Here is a 16,524-nt window from a genome sequence, read left to right as displayed (position 1 = left end):
TTAAAATAAGATCAGAGAAAAAAAAATAACATGACAAACTAAATGGACAGCACCCAAAAAAGTGTGAAATAAAAAAACAAAAACATGTAACTACTAGAAGCCAGTATAAAGAACAGTTTTCTTTTACTTGTTTGAGTAAGCACCAAAACACGGACTACTGTTTTCACAGGCCCTGATGGCTGCACAATAAATGCCAAAGCATTGCATGTGGCCACCCAGACTGCAGGATGGACATTGGAACCGTACATCTTTCTTTACATACAGCCCTAGATTTATACATATGCTACTCCTAATTCTTTTTTTAATTTGTGGAACCAAAAACAATGCATTGGTTTAGACTAGAGTACTTGTAAACTGGTGGACTTTTTTTTGCAGACTATGGTGATTGGTTTGACCATGTACTCTACTTTTGTGAAGATAGTTATCCTGATGGCTGGATAATAAGAGATGTAAGTAAAAAGCACAAATATTAATGGTGGTGCTTTATATAGTCAAATATACTGTATGCCGTTGACATACACCTGTCACTGAACCCAGTCAGGGTATAGGCCTCAATAACCCTTCCTGCCCCAGTTGAAGTACACCTGTCACTGAACCTACAGTAGTTAGGGTATAGGCCTCAATAAGAGCCCTTTCACACTGGGGCGGTTTGCAGGCGCTATTGCGCTAATAATAGCGCCTGCAAACCGACCCGAAAGTGCCACTGCTTGCATTCCAGTGTGAAAGCCCCGAGGGCTTTCACACTGGAGCGATGCGCTGGCAGGACGGTAAAAAAAGTCCTGCCAGCAGCATCTTCGGAGCGGTGAAGGAGCGGTGTGTATACCGCTCCTTTACCGCTCCTGCCCATTGAAATCAATGGGACGGCGCGGCTATACCGCCGGCAAAGCGCCTCTGCAGAGGCGCTTTGCGGTGGTATTTAACCCTTTCTCGGCCGCTAGCGGGGGGTAAAACACCCCCGCTAGCGGTCGCATACCGACGGTAAAACGCAGCTAATAATAGCGGCGTTTTACCGCCGACGCCGCCCCCCGTCCCAGTGTGAAAGGGCTTTTACCCTTCCTCCCCTAGTTGACGTACACGTGTCACTGAACCCAGTCAGGGTATAGGCCTCAATAACCCTTCCTCCCCCAGTTGACGTACACGTGTCACTGAACCCAGTCAGGGTATAATCCTTGATAACCCTTCCTCTTCAGTTAACACGTCTCTTTGTTTCACTGCCTTTCTCTACATTTGAACAGAGACCCCTGCACATACCTAGTACTTCCAAGTATTTAGGATCATGTGATCTGATTCCACTTCCTTCCACAATGCAGTGCCTTGGCATCTCAGTGGCCCAGGTCTGACCACTGTCATAGAGGGAGGTAAGAAAGTCATTAGCTCTGTGTAAGCCCTGGTACAGACTGATACGGGACTATTTCTACTTAGGTCTCCAACAAGATGAAGTGGCGTTAAGGGAACGCATTGTAGGAGAGGCTGTGAGTTTAGGAGTAATAGAGACAGAGTCCACAAAACTCATACCACCCCATCCCGTTACCCCCATTTTCCACCATCTTCCTAAAGTTTACAAGTTAACGGTCGCCATTCAAGGAAGACTCATAGTTGCAAGTATAGGCTCTCTAGGGGAGCCATTGGGAGACCTTATCGACATCTTATTGCAGCCACTGGTTATGAAGTTTCCTATACATCTCTGGTACACCATACAAGCTATACATAAGTTGGAAGGGTTTGTATGGAGTAAATGCCATAAATGGCTTACGAGTGATGTGAAATTCTCATACGTCTGAATATCCACAATTTAGGCCTACAGGCTACCCAACATCACATGGGTGTATACAGAGTTTTCTCGTGGATTATTTTGGAGATTGTATCTTTTCCACGTAGACACAACTATTTTTTGTTCCACAATAAGTGGTACATACAGAAATGGGGGGCTTCTATGGGGTCAAAGTCTGTCCATACAGATGCTAATTTATATATGGGATGGTGGGAGGAGCAATTACACATATAATGTTATTAATCCATACAGAAATCAGATAACCTCTTTCTTACATTATATTGACTATCTTATATTTGTTGTTAGCAAAGAAATACCGTAGGTGGAATTTCTAGAATATTTGATCGATTCCCTTAATTTGAATTTTACTGGAGAAGAACAGTTATCTGAAATCAACTATTTAGATCTCACATTTGTTGGTTCTACTCACAGCCACACTGTTACTGTGCATTTCTAGAGGAAACCTACCTCTAAAAATTTCTTACTACATACAGCAAGCTGCCATCCACCACATGTACTGAGAGCTATTCTCAAAGGTCAATTTACTAGGGTGAAACGAAATAATTCCACCCTTAAAGATTTTGATGAGGAAGTCCATGCGGGTGACCCAAAAAGAAGAGGACCGGAGCTGCTCTGTGTAAAGCCATTGCACAGAGCAGGTAAGTATAACACGTTTGTTATTTTGTAAAATTCTTTCCTTTTGGAATCACTTTAAGCATTATTGTTTATTTTTAAGCATTATTGTTTATTTTCATAAGTTTCCAAATCATGTTTACTTGTTCATGCCTTCATCTCTAAAAATGATTCTGCTTATTTGCCATTTTTTTCTCCTACAGGTATTGGAAAAGGCCGATCATTTTCTAACTGCTTATCTGAAATTAATGTTGACACCAGTGCTGCAAAGTATGTACATCACTTTGGCAGGCATCAAACAAGGAGTAATCATGGTTAGAGATAAGGCTACATGTGTACAGAGCTACTATTTTGAGCCTTACAAGTAAGTGTGCTAAAACTCACAAAAGTGCACATAAAGTAGTCACATCAGTCATTAAGGTCTACAAACTACAATCACAAAAATGAACAGGAACCACTATCTGTTTTAAATGTTACATGCAATGTAGCTCATTATTTCTTATTTTTGTGGTCTTTTGCAATCAGGTGGTTCCTTCTCCAAACGGACTGTGACAAAAATAAGAATGAATGCCAACATGATGCTGGCAGGTATGAATTCTGTACAATCTAGTTGTAAGATTATAATCCAGACTGGCATTTTCAGTATTTCACAAAAGTGAGTACACTCCTTACATTTTTGTAAATATTTTATTATATCTTTTCATGTGACAACACTGAAGAAATTAAACTTTGCTACAATGTAAAGTAGTGAGTGTTCAGCTTATATAACAGTGTACATTTGCTGTCCCCTCAAAATAACTCAAAACACAGCCATTAATGTCTAAACTGCTGGCAACAAAAGTGAGTACACCCCTTAGTAAAAATGTCCAAATTGGGCCCAAAGTGTCAATATTTTGTGTGGCCACCATTATTTTCCAGCACTGCCTGCTTCAGTATGTCATAGTACATGTTGGCATTCATGGTTCCCTCAATGAACTGTAGCTCCCCAGTGATGGCAGCACTCATGCAGCCCCAGACCATGACATTCCCACCACCATGCTTGACTGTAGGCAAGACACACTTGTCTTTATACTCCTCACCTGGTTGCCTCCACACACGCTTGACACCATCTGAACCAAAAAATGGATCTTGGTCTCATCAGACCACAGGACATGGTTCCAGTAATCCATGTCCTTAGTCTGCTTGTCTTCAGCAAACTGTTTGTGGGCTTTCTTGTGCATCATCTTTAGAAGAGGCTTCCTTCTGGGACGACAGCCATGCAGACCAATTTGATGCAGTGTGTGGCGTATGGTCTGAGCACTGACAGGCTGACCCCCCACCCCTTCAACCTCTGCAGCAATGCTGGCAGCACTTATACATCTATTTCCCAAAGACAACCTCTGGGCACGTGAGCATGTGCACTCAACTTCTTTGGTCGACAATGGCGAGGCCTGTTCTGAGTGGAACCTGTCCTGTTTAACCATTGTATGGTCTTGCTGCAGCTCAGTTTCAGGGTCTTGGCAATCTTCTTATAGCCTAGGCAATCTTTATGTAGAGCAACAATTCTTTTTTTCAGATCCTCAGAGAGTTCTTTGCCATGAGGTGCCATGTTGAACTTCCAGTGACCAGTATAAGAGAGTAAGAGTGATAACACCAAATTTAACACACCTACTCCCCAGTCACACCTGAGACCTTGTAACACTAACGAGTCACATGACATCGGGGAGATAAAATGGCTAATTGGGCCCAATTTGCACATTTTCACTTAGGTTGTACTTACTTTTGTTGCCAGAGGTTTAGACATTAATGGCTGTGTGTTGAGTTATTTTGAAGGGACAGTAAATTTACACTGTTATACAAGCTGTACACTCACTACTTTACATTGTAGCAAAGTGTAATTTTTTCAGTGTTGTCATATGAAAAGGTATAATAAAATATTTACAAAAAATGTGAGGGGTGTACTCACTTTTGTGAGATACTGTATATTTGTATGTATACATGAATGTGAATATATTACTATGGATTCCCATATCCCTGTATATTGAGGTCGCTGAAAAACAATTTTTTTAAATAAATATCACTGACACCGCTAACTATGGAAGGGGGTACTGCATTTTTATTTCTGAATGTAAAGAATTCCTGCAGTTAACAAAAAAAAATGCAGTTTAAGATTAAATTGCTTTTTGTCCAACTTCATGTTGAGGTCCCATTTCTTGGTCAGACTGAAGAGTTTATTCCCATTATTGCAGTCACCGCTGATACATTTGCATAATTCTGTCATATCCTCATTTAAGTGCCTCTTTGCCAGGGAGAACAATTTTAAAGCTTGGCTCCAGGAAAAACAAAACTTATCCCTTGCATTTGGGTATAGGGGTGGGAAACAGTCAATAAATTACCCGATCCTCTGCTCCCCAGCAGACAGCACACTCCTATGCTCTGGAGGCTTACCTCAGCATCCTCATAACCAGTGCACGGCTATGGGCCCTGCATTGGTCTGGATGACACCAGGGGCATCCAACTGCCAAAACATAGGGGAGAAGAAGCTGCGGGGAATGGCCTTACAGTCCAGAGTTGCTTGCTAGAGCATAAGATTGCATAAGTAAAACTGCTTTTTGTGGCTGCTTAGATGTAAACTAAAATTTAACCCTCCTAGTGTGGAACTTTTTCTTGCCCAGAGGTCAGTTCTTATTTCTGTAATCCTTCTGCATAACTTAGGTTCTCCACCCCACCCCCCCCCCACTAAATGTGTTGCCCTTCTCTGAATTCTCTCAAGTTCAAAGACACCTTTCCTCAGGATTGGTTCCCAAAAGTGAACTGCATACTCAAGGTCTAACCAATCTTTTGTAAAGTGGTCGAATTATAGTTTTATCTCTTTAGTAAATACCATTTTAATGCATGATAGTAGTCAGCTGGTGTTGCTAGTCACAGCCTAGCATTGCATGCTATCATTGAGTCTATGGTCTACAAAGATTCCCAGATCATTTTCAATCTCATTTCCCCCAGAGGAGCACCTCCTCATGAATAACTTGCATACACATTTTTAGCTCCCAAATGCATAACTTTACATTTTTCAATACTGAACCTGCCATGTAGCTGCCCACCCTTTAATTTTATCAAGGTCTTCTTGTAGAGATTCTATATCCTGTTGTCTTCATCAGGAGATCACCAAGCACCAATTGTATATTGCATCTGGATATACTGTAGAGCATCAGCTACCTGTCATTCAGGTACACATCTCTTTTTTCACTACCACATTCATTCAACCTATGAAAATATGGGGTGTTTTGGGACTTTAAATGAGGTACAATTAAGTGCCTCCATCCCGGTAATAAGTAAATATAAAAGGGAAGTTGGGACTTTAAATGAAGCGCTTGGGTAGTGGAGGTAAAAAAATCATATTTAAATTGCATTATGAAATGTTTATTGGTTATAATAAATAACAAACAATAAAAAGAGTATTCATTTCATATACAGTAAAAAAATATATTCATTTCATATATGTATAGGAAGTGTACACATAGCAAAAGCATGATAAAAAGTATATACGTATAGCAGCATATGATCTGAAGTTGGAATGAAAAGGCATAGTATTACTAGGAACAACATGCCTAATACCGACAGGTGCGTCCACGTGGTAAATGTGCATTTGCTGAGTAAAGAAAGATTAATATAATTAGAAGAACCAGATGGTACAGATAAATATGGGTTTCATATAAGTTGTAGCTGGGGCATCAAAAACATAGCTTGACGCGTTTCATGGGTGTTTCCCCACTCATCAGGAGCTGATGCAACCAAAATTCCTATGAAAAACATATAAAAATATAATGAACCATATTGTCCATATAAAGGAGTAAAAAATATATAAATAGATGAACATTTCATGTATATAGATGGTTTAAACAAATACACTCACCAACTCAGACAGCAAGTGTGGTGCGCAGTGGTGGGCGTAGGGCGGGCCAGGAACATAGCCTCTCCATGGGAGCCGAGGTGGCATAAGTATAGATGCAAACATCGGGCAGGGTGAAAAAATAAGGCAGCGTGTATCCATGAACAGTGGTGTATTGTAGTAGGAGCAAACATATCTGGGAGCAAAGTGTTATATTAAGTGTGTATATAGTTTTCAATAGTATTTGGTAGATAATAGTGATTGAATAGTAAATAATGAACCCAGTGAGCTCCAAAAGAAATGATGATGTAAATAAATAAATAAGTGTGTATATTGGGAGATCTATGTTAAAGAGTGAGTGACATTTGAATAAATGTAAAGTAACCAAAAAAGAATGAGGTGTGATAGCGACTTGTGCATAAAGAGTTACAGGTAAGAAGAAGTGAAAAGAAAAAGCAAGGTCACCAAAGAAATAAACACCTAAACCAAAAGGAAGCAAAACGAAACAAAAAAAGGAAAGAGGAGAAAGAAAACAATAAACCTACCCGAATGTAGCATCTTGAGGCACCCCCAGCCAAACGTATAATGCAGGGCTGGTGTGCAGTAACCCCAGAAAGAGACTGGCGGTATCCACAGCCAGCTCTAAGTCGGGGGTATAAATATGCCGCCAACGCCACGTGGGTGACGCAAAGGAGGAGCCGCCGCACCTGGACTGAGTAAGCACTCAGTAGTCGGTGCGGAGGAGCTCCTCCATGGGGACACCGAGATGTAATTACTAAACATTGGCGCAGTGACGCCAGGAACTGACATCACACGCACAACATAGGATACATGGCCCAAATCTCCCGATCACTAAGTGAAGGGGGAGGAAGGGGGGACCCACTGGCGCATCGCGGCTCCTGCAGAAAGGAGAACCTAGCATCGCCCAAACTCCCGATCACCGCACACAGACACGAACACTGGCCAAGTGGAGAATGTGCCTAAGATACCTATAAGAGGAGAACCATGTGGGGCAAAAGATCGGTAACAGAGATGCTGCCTATAAAGGTTGAAAAATAAAATTAAAATTAATAAAGAGTAGCATGTTCGTAACTGCACTAGGAAAAAATCTATACATAAAGACAATATCCTATACATGATGGTACCCTATAAGGGGCAAACCTCACACAGGGAGGGTAGGGGAACACTACCAATCACATATAACCAATTGCTTCCATCCCAGTAATATATGAAAATATGGGGGGTTTTGGGACTTTAAATGAGGTACAATTAAGTGCCTCCATCCCGGTAATAGGTATATATAAAAGGGAAGTTGGGACTTTAAATGAAGCGCTTGGGTAGTGGAGGTAAAAAAAAATCAGATTTAAATTGCATTATGAAATGTTTATTGGTTATAATAAATAACAAACAATAAAAAGAGTATTCATTTCATATACGGTAAAAAAATATGTTCATTTCATATATGTATCGGAAGTGTATACATAGCAAAAGCATGATAAAAAGTATATACTTATAGCAGCATATGATCTGAAGTTGGAATGAAAAGGCATAGTATTACTAGCAACAACATGCCTGATACCAACAGGTGCGTCCACATGGTAAATGTGCATTTGCTGAGTAAAGAAAGATTAATATAATTAGAAGAACCAGATGGTACAGATAAATATGGGTTTCATATAAGATGTAGCTGGGGCATCAAAAACATAGCTCAACGCGTTTCGTGGGTGTTTCCCCACTCATCAGGAAAATTCCTATGAAAAACATATAAAAGTATAATGAACCATATTGTCCATATAAAAGAGTAAAAAATATATAAATAGATGAACATTTCATGTATATAGATTCTAATGTCACTCACTCTTTAACATAGATCCCCCAATATACACACTTATTTATTTATTTACATCATCATTTCTTTTGGAGCTCACTGGGTTCATTATTTACTATTCAATCTATTCAATTTGGTCGCATCAGCTCCTGATGAGTGGGGAAACACCCACAAAACGTGTCAAGCTATGTTTTTGATGCCCCAGCTACATCTTATATGAAACCCATATTTATCTGTACCATCTGGTTCTTCTAATTATATTAATCTTTCTTTACTCAGCAAATGCACATTTACCATGTGGACGCACCTGTCGGTATCAGGCATGTTGTTGCTAGTAATACTATGCCTTTTCATTCCAACTTCAGATCATATGCTGCTATACGTATATACTTTTTATCATGCTTTTGCTATGTGTACACTTCCTATACATGTATGAAATGAATATATTTTTTTACTGTATATGAAATGAATACTCTTTTCATTGTTTGTTATTTATTATAACCAACATTTCATTCAACCTACATCATCAGCAACATTGGAGTCCAACGCCACAAGGGTTTAACAGTTTTCCTATTTAGGCCTAGTTCTTTTTCAAAATGGTCCAAGCGATTAGCTAAGAAATCCTCAGAAGTAAAGCTACCAGGGCTCTGGGCAAAAAAGTTCTATGGTAAATATTTCTTCTAAACCAATTCAGCTCTAAATTATGTCGTCTTAAATACAATCATGTACAGTGCCTTGAAAAAGTATTCAAGCCCCTTGAAATGTTCCACATTTTGTCATGATACAACCAAAAAGGTACAGTATGTAGCACCCTGATGTTTAGGTAGGGTTGCTAGTAAATTTACTTGCCAGGTATAGTTGCCTTGGCCAATTGATAGGAGATCAATTGATTCCACCCTAACTCTGGACTTGCTGCACTTCTCTCTTCTGTCACTAGATGGCCGGGTATCTGGGGGCATTAGATAAGACAAGGGCATTGCAAGGACAGATTAGGAATAGGTATCTCAGCCAATGGGCAGGGATCGTCTTGGGTCCTTTGGCCTGCTGGGAGAGCCTATGTATTTGGGCGAGGTAAGGTCAGGTGATCAGGGTTCTGTGCCACCTGGATGGCTGTCTGGGTGGACGTGTGTTGTGCTGCCCCGGGCTGCTAGGCCAGAGCCTGAGGCCTATCCCAGGGATGTCTGGCTGCTAGGCTGTCTGAGGGCCTATCCAGAAGCAAGAGAGCAGCGTAGGGTTGGGACTGCGGCTTGCAGTCCAACCAGAACTGCCAGTTCTGCCGACTTTAGAACCTGTCATGATCGGAGGTGGAGGGGAAGCTGTCGCCACTAAGCAACTAACTTACCAGGGACCACAGTGAGTAGCTGAAGCAAGTACTGGAGCAGTATTCTCACCAACCGGGGATGGTGAAGAATTGGGAAACTTCAGCAGGTGTCAAGCCAGGGTCCCAGCCAGCAGAGGTGATGCTTGCAGAGCAGCCTTGTGTGTCAAGCCAGGGACCGAGCAGGCCAGTGGGGTGAAGCTTGAGGAGTATCTGTGAGTGCCAAGCAAGGGACCCAGCAGAGACGCAGTGGTGATGCTAGAGGAAGATACTCATTGAGAAGATTGGAAGAGCTCAGGAGATCCAGTGGTAGTGGATCAGCAAGTCTAGTGAGAGACTGGGAGCTCAGTGGAGTGAAGATCTACAAGAGGAGACTGTAGAGGAAGTGAAGGAGTTCATTTTAACCTTTGTTAGAAACTGTTCAAGATTGTTGCCATAGGAGACAGCGTGTCTACTCATGCAGATGTGTCCAGCTGGGTGCCTTTCCCTGCATGGCTGTCTACCTATAGAAGTCTCGAAGTCTGCCAATTAACATTGCAACTACTAAAGGGTGTCCTCTGCCTAACCATCTCTCCCACAGTTCTGTTTAAGAGACAATAAATCTCTTTGCATTCAAGAAGTGTCTGGCGCCCATGAATCTACCTTGCACTACACCCACCATGCCTTGTAACCCACTCTACAAAGATGTCAGCTACCCCTAACTCTAGAGGTTCTCATTAGACTAGGGATGAGCCGAACACCCCTCGGTTCGGTTCGCACCAGAACATACCGAACAGGCAAAAAATATGGAAGGACACACGAACATCATTACACGAACATCATTAAAGTCTACCCCAAAGCACCTTGTCCCCATGTTGATGGTGACAAGGGCCTCATCCCCCCAACCCTTGCCCAGTGGTTGTGGGGGTATGTCTCATAGACTTTAACGGTGTTCTTGTGGCTTTCTAATTTGCCGCGAACACCGCATATTGTTCGCTGTTCGGCAAACAGGCGAACACCCGATGTTCGAGTCGAACTTACGTTCGACTCAAACATCGGGCACATCCCTACATTAGACCAAAGGGGGTCTGGGACTTGGCTACGTAAATGTATTTTATTGGGATTTTATGTGATAGATCCATACAAAGTGGCACATAATCGTGAAGCGGAAGGAAAATGATAAATGGTTTTCAAAATTTTTTTACAAAGAAATATCTGAAAAGTGTGGCATGCATTTGTATTCAGTCCTCTTTACTCTGATACCCCTAACTAAAATCTAGTGGAACCAATTGCTTTCAGAAGTCACCTAATTAGTTAATAGAGTCCACCTGTGTGTAATTTAATCTCAGTATAAATACAGCTGTTCTGTGAAGCCCTCAGAGGTTTTTTAGAACCTTAGTAAACAAACAGCATCATGAAGGCCAAGGAACATACCAGCCAGTTCAGGGATAAAGTTGTGGAGAGGTTTAAAGCAGGGTTAGGTTATAAAACTATATCCCAAGCTTTGAACATCTCATCGAGGATCAATCCATCATCCGAAAATGGAAAGAGTATGGCACAACTGCAAACCTACCACCTAAACTGATAGGCTGGCAAGGAGAGCTTTGTTCAGAGAAGCAGCCAAGAGGCCCATGGTAACTCTGGGGAAGCTGCAGAGATCCACAGCTCAGGTGGGAGAATCTGTCCACAGGACAACTATAAGTAGTGTACTCCACAAATCTGGCCTGTATGGAAGCTGCAAGAAGAAAGACATTGTTGAAAGAAAGCCATAAGAAGTTTGATTTCCAGTTTGTAAGAAGCCATGTGGGGGACATGTGGGGGACATGAGGGGGACACAGCAAATATGTGGAAGAAGGTGCTCTGGTCAGATGAGACCAAAATTGAACATTTTTGGCCTAAAAGCAAAACAGTGGCAGCATCATGTTGTGGGGATGATTTTCTTCAGCGGGGACAGGGAAACTGGTCAGAGTTGATGGGAAGATGGATGGAGCCAAATACAGTGCAATCTTAGAAGAAAACCTGTTTGAGTCTGCAGAAGACTTGAGACTGGGGCAGAAGTCCACTTTCCAGCAGGACAACAACCCTAAACATACAGGCAGAACTACAATGGAATGGTTTAGATCAAAGCATATTCATGTGTTAGAATGGCAAAGTCAAATTCAGACCTAAATTCAATTGACAATCTGTGACGAGACTTGAAAATTGCTGTTCACAGATGCTCTCCATCCAATCTGACAGAGCTTGAGCTATTTTGCAAAGACGAATGGCCAAAAATTTCACTCTCTAGATGGAAACCTGTTAGAGGCATAGCCAACAAGGTGGTTCTACAAAGTATTGACTCAGCTGGGCTGAATACAAATGTACACCACACTTTTCACATATTTATTTGTAAAAAAATTTGAAAAACCGTTTATCATTTTCCTTCCACTTTACAATTATGTGCCACTTTGTGTTGGTCTATCACATAAAATCCCAATAAAATACATTTACGTTTTTGGTTGTAACATGACAAAATGTGGAAGGCACTGTATTATTATCAATTTGATCTTTACACTTAATAGCGAACATTTGTTTTTGGTTTTTGTAGTTATAATTAGGTATTTTAATTTCTGTAGATATTACAAGTAATGTTTGTTTATTTTATCTCAGGGTTGCTATAGTTAATGCTATGAATCATTACAAGAAGAAAAACATCAACGTGGATAACTTATTCAAGGTGGTAATATGCTAACCTGTATGTCAAGCTTTCTCTGTATCATGATGCAAACAAGTGTAGTAGGCTTCATAAAACCAATCAGTCATTCTAGAAGAAATAAGCAGAACCCAGATATCAAAAGTGTAAGGATAGTCATACTGATCCTAATTCTAAGGGTAGGGTCGGTGCATAATATTTTTCACTGTGATGTTATATACTATCCCTTGTAACAAGTGTTAATGATCCCCTTTTCTATAAACACATTATGGAAAAAAAGGCATATTTACATGGATATGAGATCGCCAAAGAGTACAAATCATATGAATTGGAAACAACTTTAATTAAGCACTTCCCATCCATAGGACATACCCGTATGTCCTTGGATGGGAAGGGTGATATCTCGGTCATCACTGCGGCTGCAGCAATGATCGAGGTATAATTTTTTTAGATCCAGCAATTTCCTACAAAAAAAAAGTAATTTGAGCGGCTATAGAGCGGCAATTTTGGTTTGATCAGTAGCTTTAAAAGCCAGAGGAGAGATCTGGGGTCTAATAGACCCCAGAACTCTCCATAAAGAGGACCTGTCATGGCCCGTGCGATCACAAGTTATGTTGTTCATCCCTTATGATATCAAAAAAAGTACATCCAAAAAAAAAGGTTAACCTACAGTGTAATTTTTTTTTTAATAAAATAAATAAAATGTTTTATTTTTTTTTTAAGTGCTCCCATTCCCCTATGCTCATGCACAAGTGCGAATGTGCATGTAGTTCCTGCATGCATATGTAAATGGTAATTGCACCACACATGTAAGGTATCACCACGAACGTGAGAGTGAAAGTAATAATTCTAGTGCCAGACCTCCTGTGTAACTCTAAACTGGTGACCTGTAAAGGCTTTTAAATCATCCCCTTATGGAGATTTTTAGATACTGTAGTTTGGAGCTGTTATACGGGCATATGCAATTTTAAAGCGTGACATGTTAGAGCTCTATTTACTCAATGTAACATTATCTTCTATGTTTTACAAAAGACCGGTGAAGAAACCGGTTTGGGTGAAGGCGGTGCTGGATCCCTGGACAGGTGAGTGTCTGAATATTAAAAGTCAGCAGCTACATTATTTGTAGCATCTGACTTTTAATTTCTAAAGGAATGGCTGATATCTTTTGGGTAAATGAAAGGAGTTGCTGACTAGAGAGTTCATGGCCTAACAATCCGTTTTTATGGGGGATCCACGTTTCATGAGGAATTTCTTCACTTTGATTACTGTAAGCATGCTTACATAAAATGTTATTGTGGTCAAGTATGTAGCTATGCTTGCCCCCTTTCTCTACAACATTCCTCAACATCTGCATTCTGACGACTCTAACAGCCGGTGTTGTCACTATGGCCCAGAATGGTGCTGCATCTTGCACTGTAATTCTGTTCATCAGACTTTCAATTACTTGTCTTGGTTGTCACAAGGTTGATCAGGCCGTCGGGCCATATACTCATTTGTCTGGATACAGTCAGTCTGATGCTTTTCAAGGCACTCTTAAGATAACTGTGAGACATAATTCCCTCTAATAACTTGTAAGCAATACATATATTCCAGGCTTTAACTGCAGGTGGAGGCATGTCTATAAAATAAAGGTCATAATAGAGCCCTTAACGACTCAATTTAAAATCCAAGATCAGTGCCATTGCAAAGCAGTTGCTATACATACTTTTTGTTTCTATAACATTGTGCCTTAAAGGTAACCTTTAAGCAAAGTAATATGGAAACAGTAAATGTACCCAATCGTCAGTGTTTTTACTGGCAGACAGTAAAAGATGAGCACTTTTCTCCTGCTAATAAATGCCAGTGATAGGAAAAGTTTGCCAGTAAAAAATATGGCTGAGATGCTCAGCTCGGAACTGCGCATGCTGAGCTGGCCAAGACCATCTGAGTGCCTGCTACAGTGTGTTCAGGCAGCGCTGGCAGAATGGCGGGTCTGGTGGAGGTGGTGCCTGAGCGTGTAATGTGATGTCATGGTGCAAGGGAGCCGAGAGGAGCGGCAGGAGCCTCGTGTAAGGGTCATGTAGGACGGGAGCAAGGCAAGCCGGGAGCAGGACTGTCAGTGCTGTTTGGACTGGAGTGGACTGAAGTGTCACTGTGAGAGTTGATTTCATGTGTGTGTAAAAAAAAAAACCTCTGGAATACTACTTATTCCAGATCAGGTAGGCAGTAAAGTATAAATTAGGATTAAAGCCCTTGAATTTACACTCCTAAAAAGAAGTGGGCGATAGCAGCTCCCAACCTGATAAGTTTCTTTCAGCGGTATACTGTATACATCCTACACGTGTCCTTAAAGTGATTGTAAAGTTTTTGTCTTCCTTTTTTGAAATAACAAACATGGTATACTTGCCTGCTTTGTGCAATGGTTTTGCACAGAGTGGCCCCAAGCTTCCTCTTTTAGGGTCCCCCACCGTCTCTCTTGGCTTCTTCTTTTCTATGAGTGCCCTCATAGCAAGTCGCTTGCTATGGGGGCACACATGTGGGGTTGATCCCAAGCAGGGCTGTGTGTGCCTATTGAGAAATGCACAGCGTGATTTGGCCCCACTGCCACTCCCGCTTCACTGGCTTTGACTGACAGCAGCAGGAGGCAATGGCTCCCTTCGCTCTCAGGCAAGCTTGTGATAACCCAGAGAGGGGAGGGGAGAACCTGGGCACAGTGCTGGATCAATACAGGAGGTGTTAGGGAGGGGGGCTGGGGGCACTACTATTGTAAGGTTTTTTTACCTTAATGCAGATAATGCATTAAGATAAAAAAAAATTTAAAAATCTTCTACGTTTACAACCATTTTAATTATTGACCTAATGGTAGTGTTGAGGTATAATCCATTGGGCAACCAGCCTGTACTGATTCATTACACCTTTGAATGCAAAATTGAAACTAGGTTCTCCTATTCAACATGTATGGGAGGTTATAACAATATATGTGATTATTTTTATGGATCCAGTTACTGGCAGAGTATTGTAGTTAAAGTTGTATACCCTATATTTGCTGTATTTGTTATGAATAGTTCTACATTCTTACACTATTGTTTGTATGACAGGTGTTTGCTTCAATAAATGGGACGGGCGTGTAAGTGATAACTGTTTTACTATTAAAACAACCATATATATGTGCATTTTTGGCTGTTCAATATTGCTAGTTTCACCTTTTGTGCTACCTTCAAACCAAACATGTTTAAAGCATTGGTAAAGCACACCTGTAATTTTAAAGTTGACCCTCAGCTAAAATGTGCCCTTCCTGCCTAAAAATATATATATTTTTAAATGATCATAACCTCAAACTACCACCTGTTCACACTTGTACTAACTGCTCACACCTTGGTGCGTTAGAAGCCATAGGTACCCCAACGCACATGCCCAATGCACTTGTGTTGCAGTGCGCATTGTGGGGCGTCTAACTACAATACTGCATGTAAGTATATAGTTATATATTTTCATGCAGTTATAGTGATCCCCAACAGAATATTGCTACTATATAGACTATATGAATTCCATAATATGCAGCAGCTCTGTTGAATGCAAACCAGAACACAGGATTTGGGCTTTTATTTACCGGTACATATAAATGTATATTGTATTAAAGCCTAATTAACTTTTTTGTCTGGTTTATTTAGAAATACAGCATATACAACAATAATGTGTGCTGCCTCACCAGGCATCTATGCCACCTGGATAAGGAAAAATTAAAGTAAGCCATGTTCAGTATCATTTGCTGAATGACAAGTTATAAAATGCTTATCCTGTACATAAATTGATCCAAATGTAATGTTTTTCTTGCATTTATATTTCAGCTTAATGAGAAGAATTCCAGTGTCCAGTAAATTGTTTTTGCATGATATGATCTTTCTGGCCGTTGATTCTTGGAAGAGTCTTGTAATCTTCTTTCACAAATATTCATTAAATTCATTATATTCATTCATAATATTCATTAAATATTAAATGGCTATTCACTAATAACTTTCACTAATTAAAAATGTGGCTGGTTGTCAAGTTGGGGTGTGAGCTTTTTTTTATCATCCATCAATAAGGCTTCTAATAATACACCTTTACACTCATTATGTTGCCATAGATTGCCAGATTGGGGTTTCAAGCATATAAGCTGGATTTACCAAAATCAGACAGACTGCGTGCACTAAGGACTCTTGCACACTCATAGTTGCCAACAGTCCTGATTTGCCTGAATTCAGACCCATGTCCCGGACTTAAGCTGGCCATACACCTATAGATTATCTGCAGATTTTCTATGGTTAGATGGAAAAAGTGCAACAGATTTCTCCATGTTCGCTAAACTGTGTGGATGGAGGAATCTTCCACTTTTTCCATCTAACCATAGAAAATCTACAGATAATCTATAGGTGTATGGCCAGCTTTAGCCTGTCCCAGGCAGAATACCGGAAAC

The 16,524-nt window shown here is 40.7% G+C and overlaps 1 protein-coding gene across 1 annotated transcript in view; it reads left to right on the top strand.

Annotated features, from left to right (window-relative positions):
* LOC141109804 (N-acylethanolamine-hydrolyzing acid amidase-like) overlaps window positions 1-16,115 on the top strand; it is a 59,002-nt gene extending 42,887 nt beyond the window's left edge. The window contains exons 3-9 of the mRNA XM_073601096.1: window positions 376-449; window positions 2,608-2,768; window positions 2,930-2,992; window positions 12,047-12,113; window positions 15,167-15,195; window positions 15,740-15,813; window positions 15,917-16,115. Of these exons, the coding sequence (XP_073457197.1) occupies window positions 2,653-2,768; window positions 2,930-2,992; window positions 12,047-12,113; window positions 15,167-15,195; window positions 15,740-15,812 (348 nt within the window). The 5' untranslated portion in view covers window positions 376-449; window positions 2,608-2,652 and the 3' untranslated portion in view covers window position 15,813; window positions 15,917-16,115. The remainder of the gene's footprint in view (window positions 1-375; window positions 450-2,607; window positions 2,769-2,929; window positions 2,993-12,046; window positions 12,114-15,166; window positions 15,196-15,739; window positions 15,814-15,916) is intronic.
* Window positions 16,116-16,524: the final 409 nt, after the last annotated feature.

Source organism: Aquarana catesbeiana, linkage group LG01, assembly GCF_042186555.1.
Source record: "Aquarana catesbeiana isolate 2022-GZ linkage group LG01, ASM4218655v1, whole genome shotgun sequence".
Lineage (NCBI taxonomy): Eukaryota > Metazoa > Chordata > Amphibia > Anura > Ranidae > Aquarana > Aquarana catesbeiana.
Note: the sequence above shows the minus strand (reverse complement) of the source record. Positions and strands in the feature narration are given on the sequence as shown.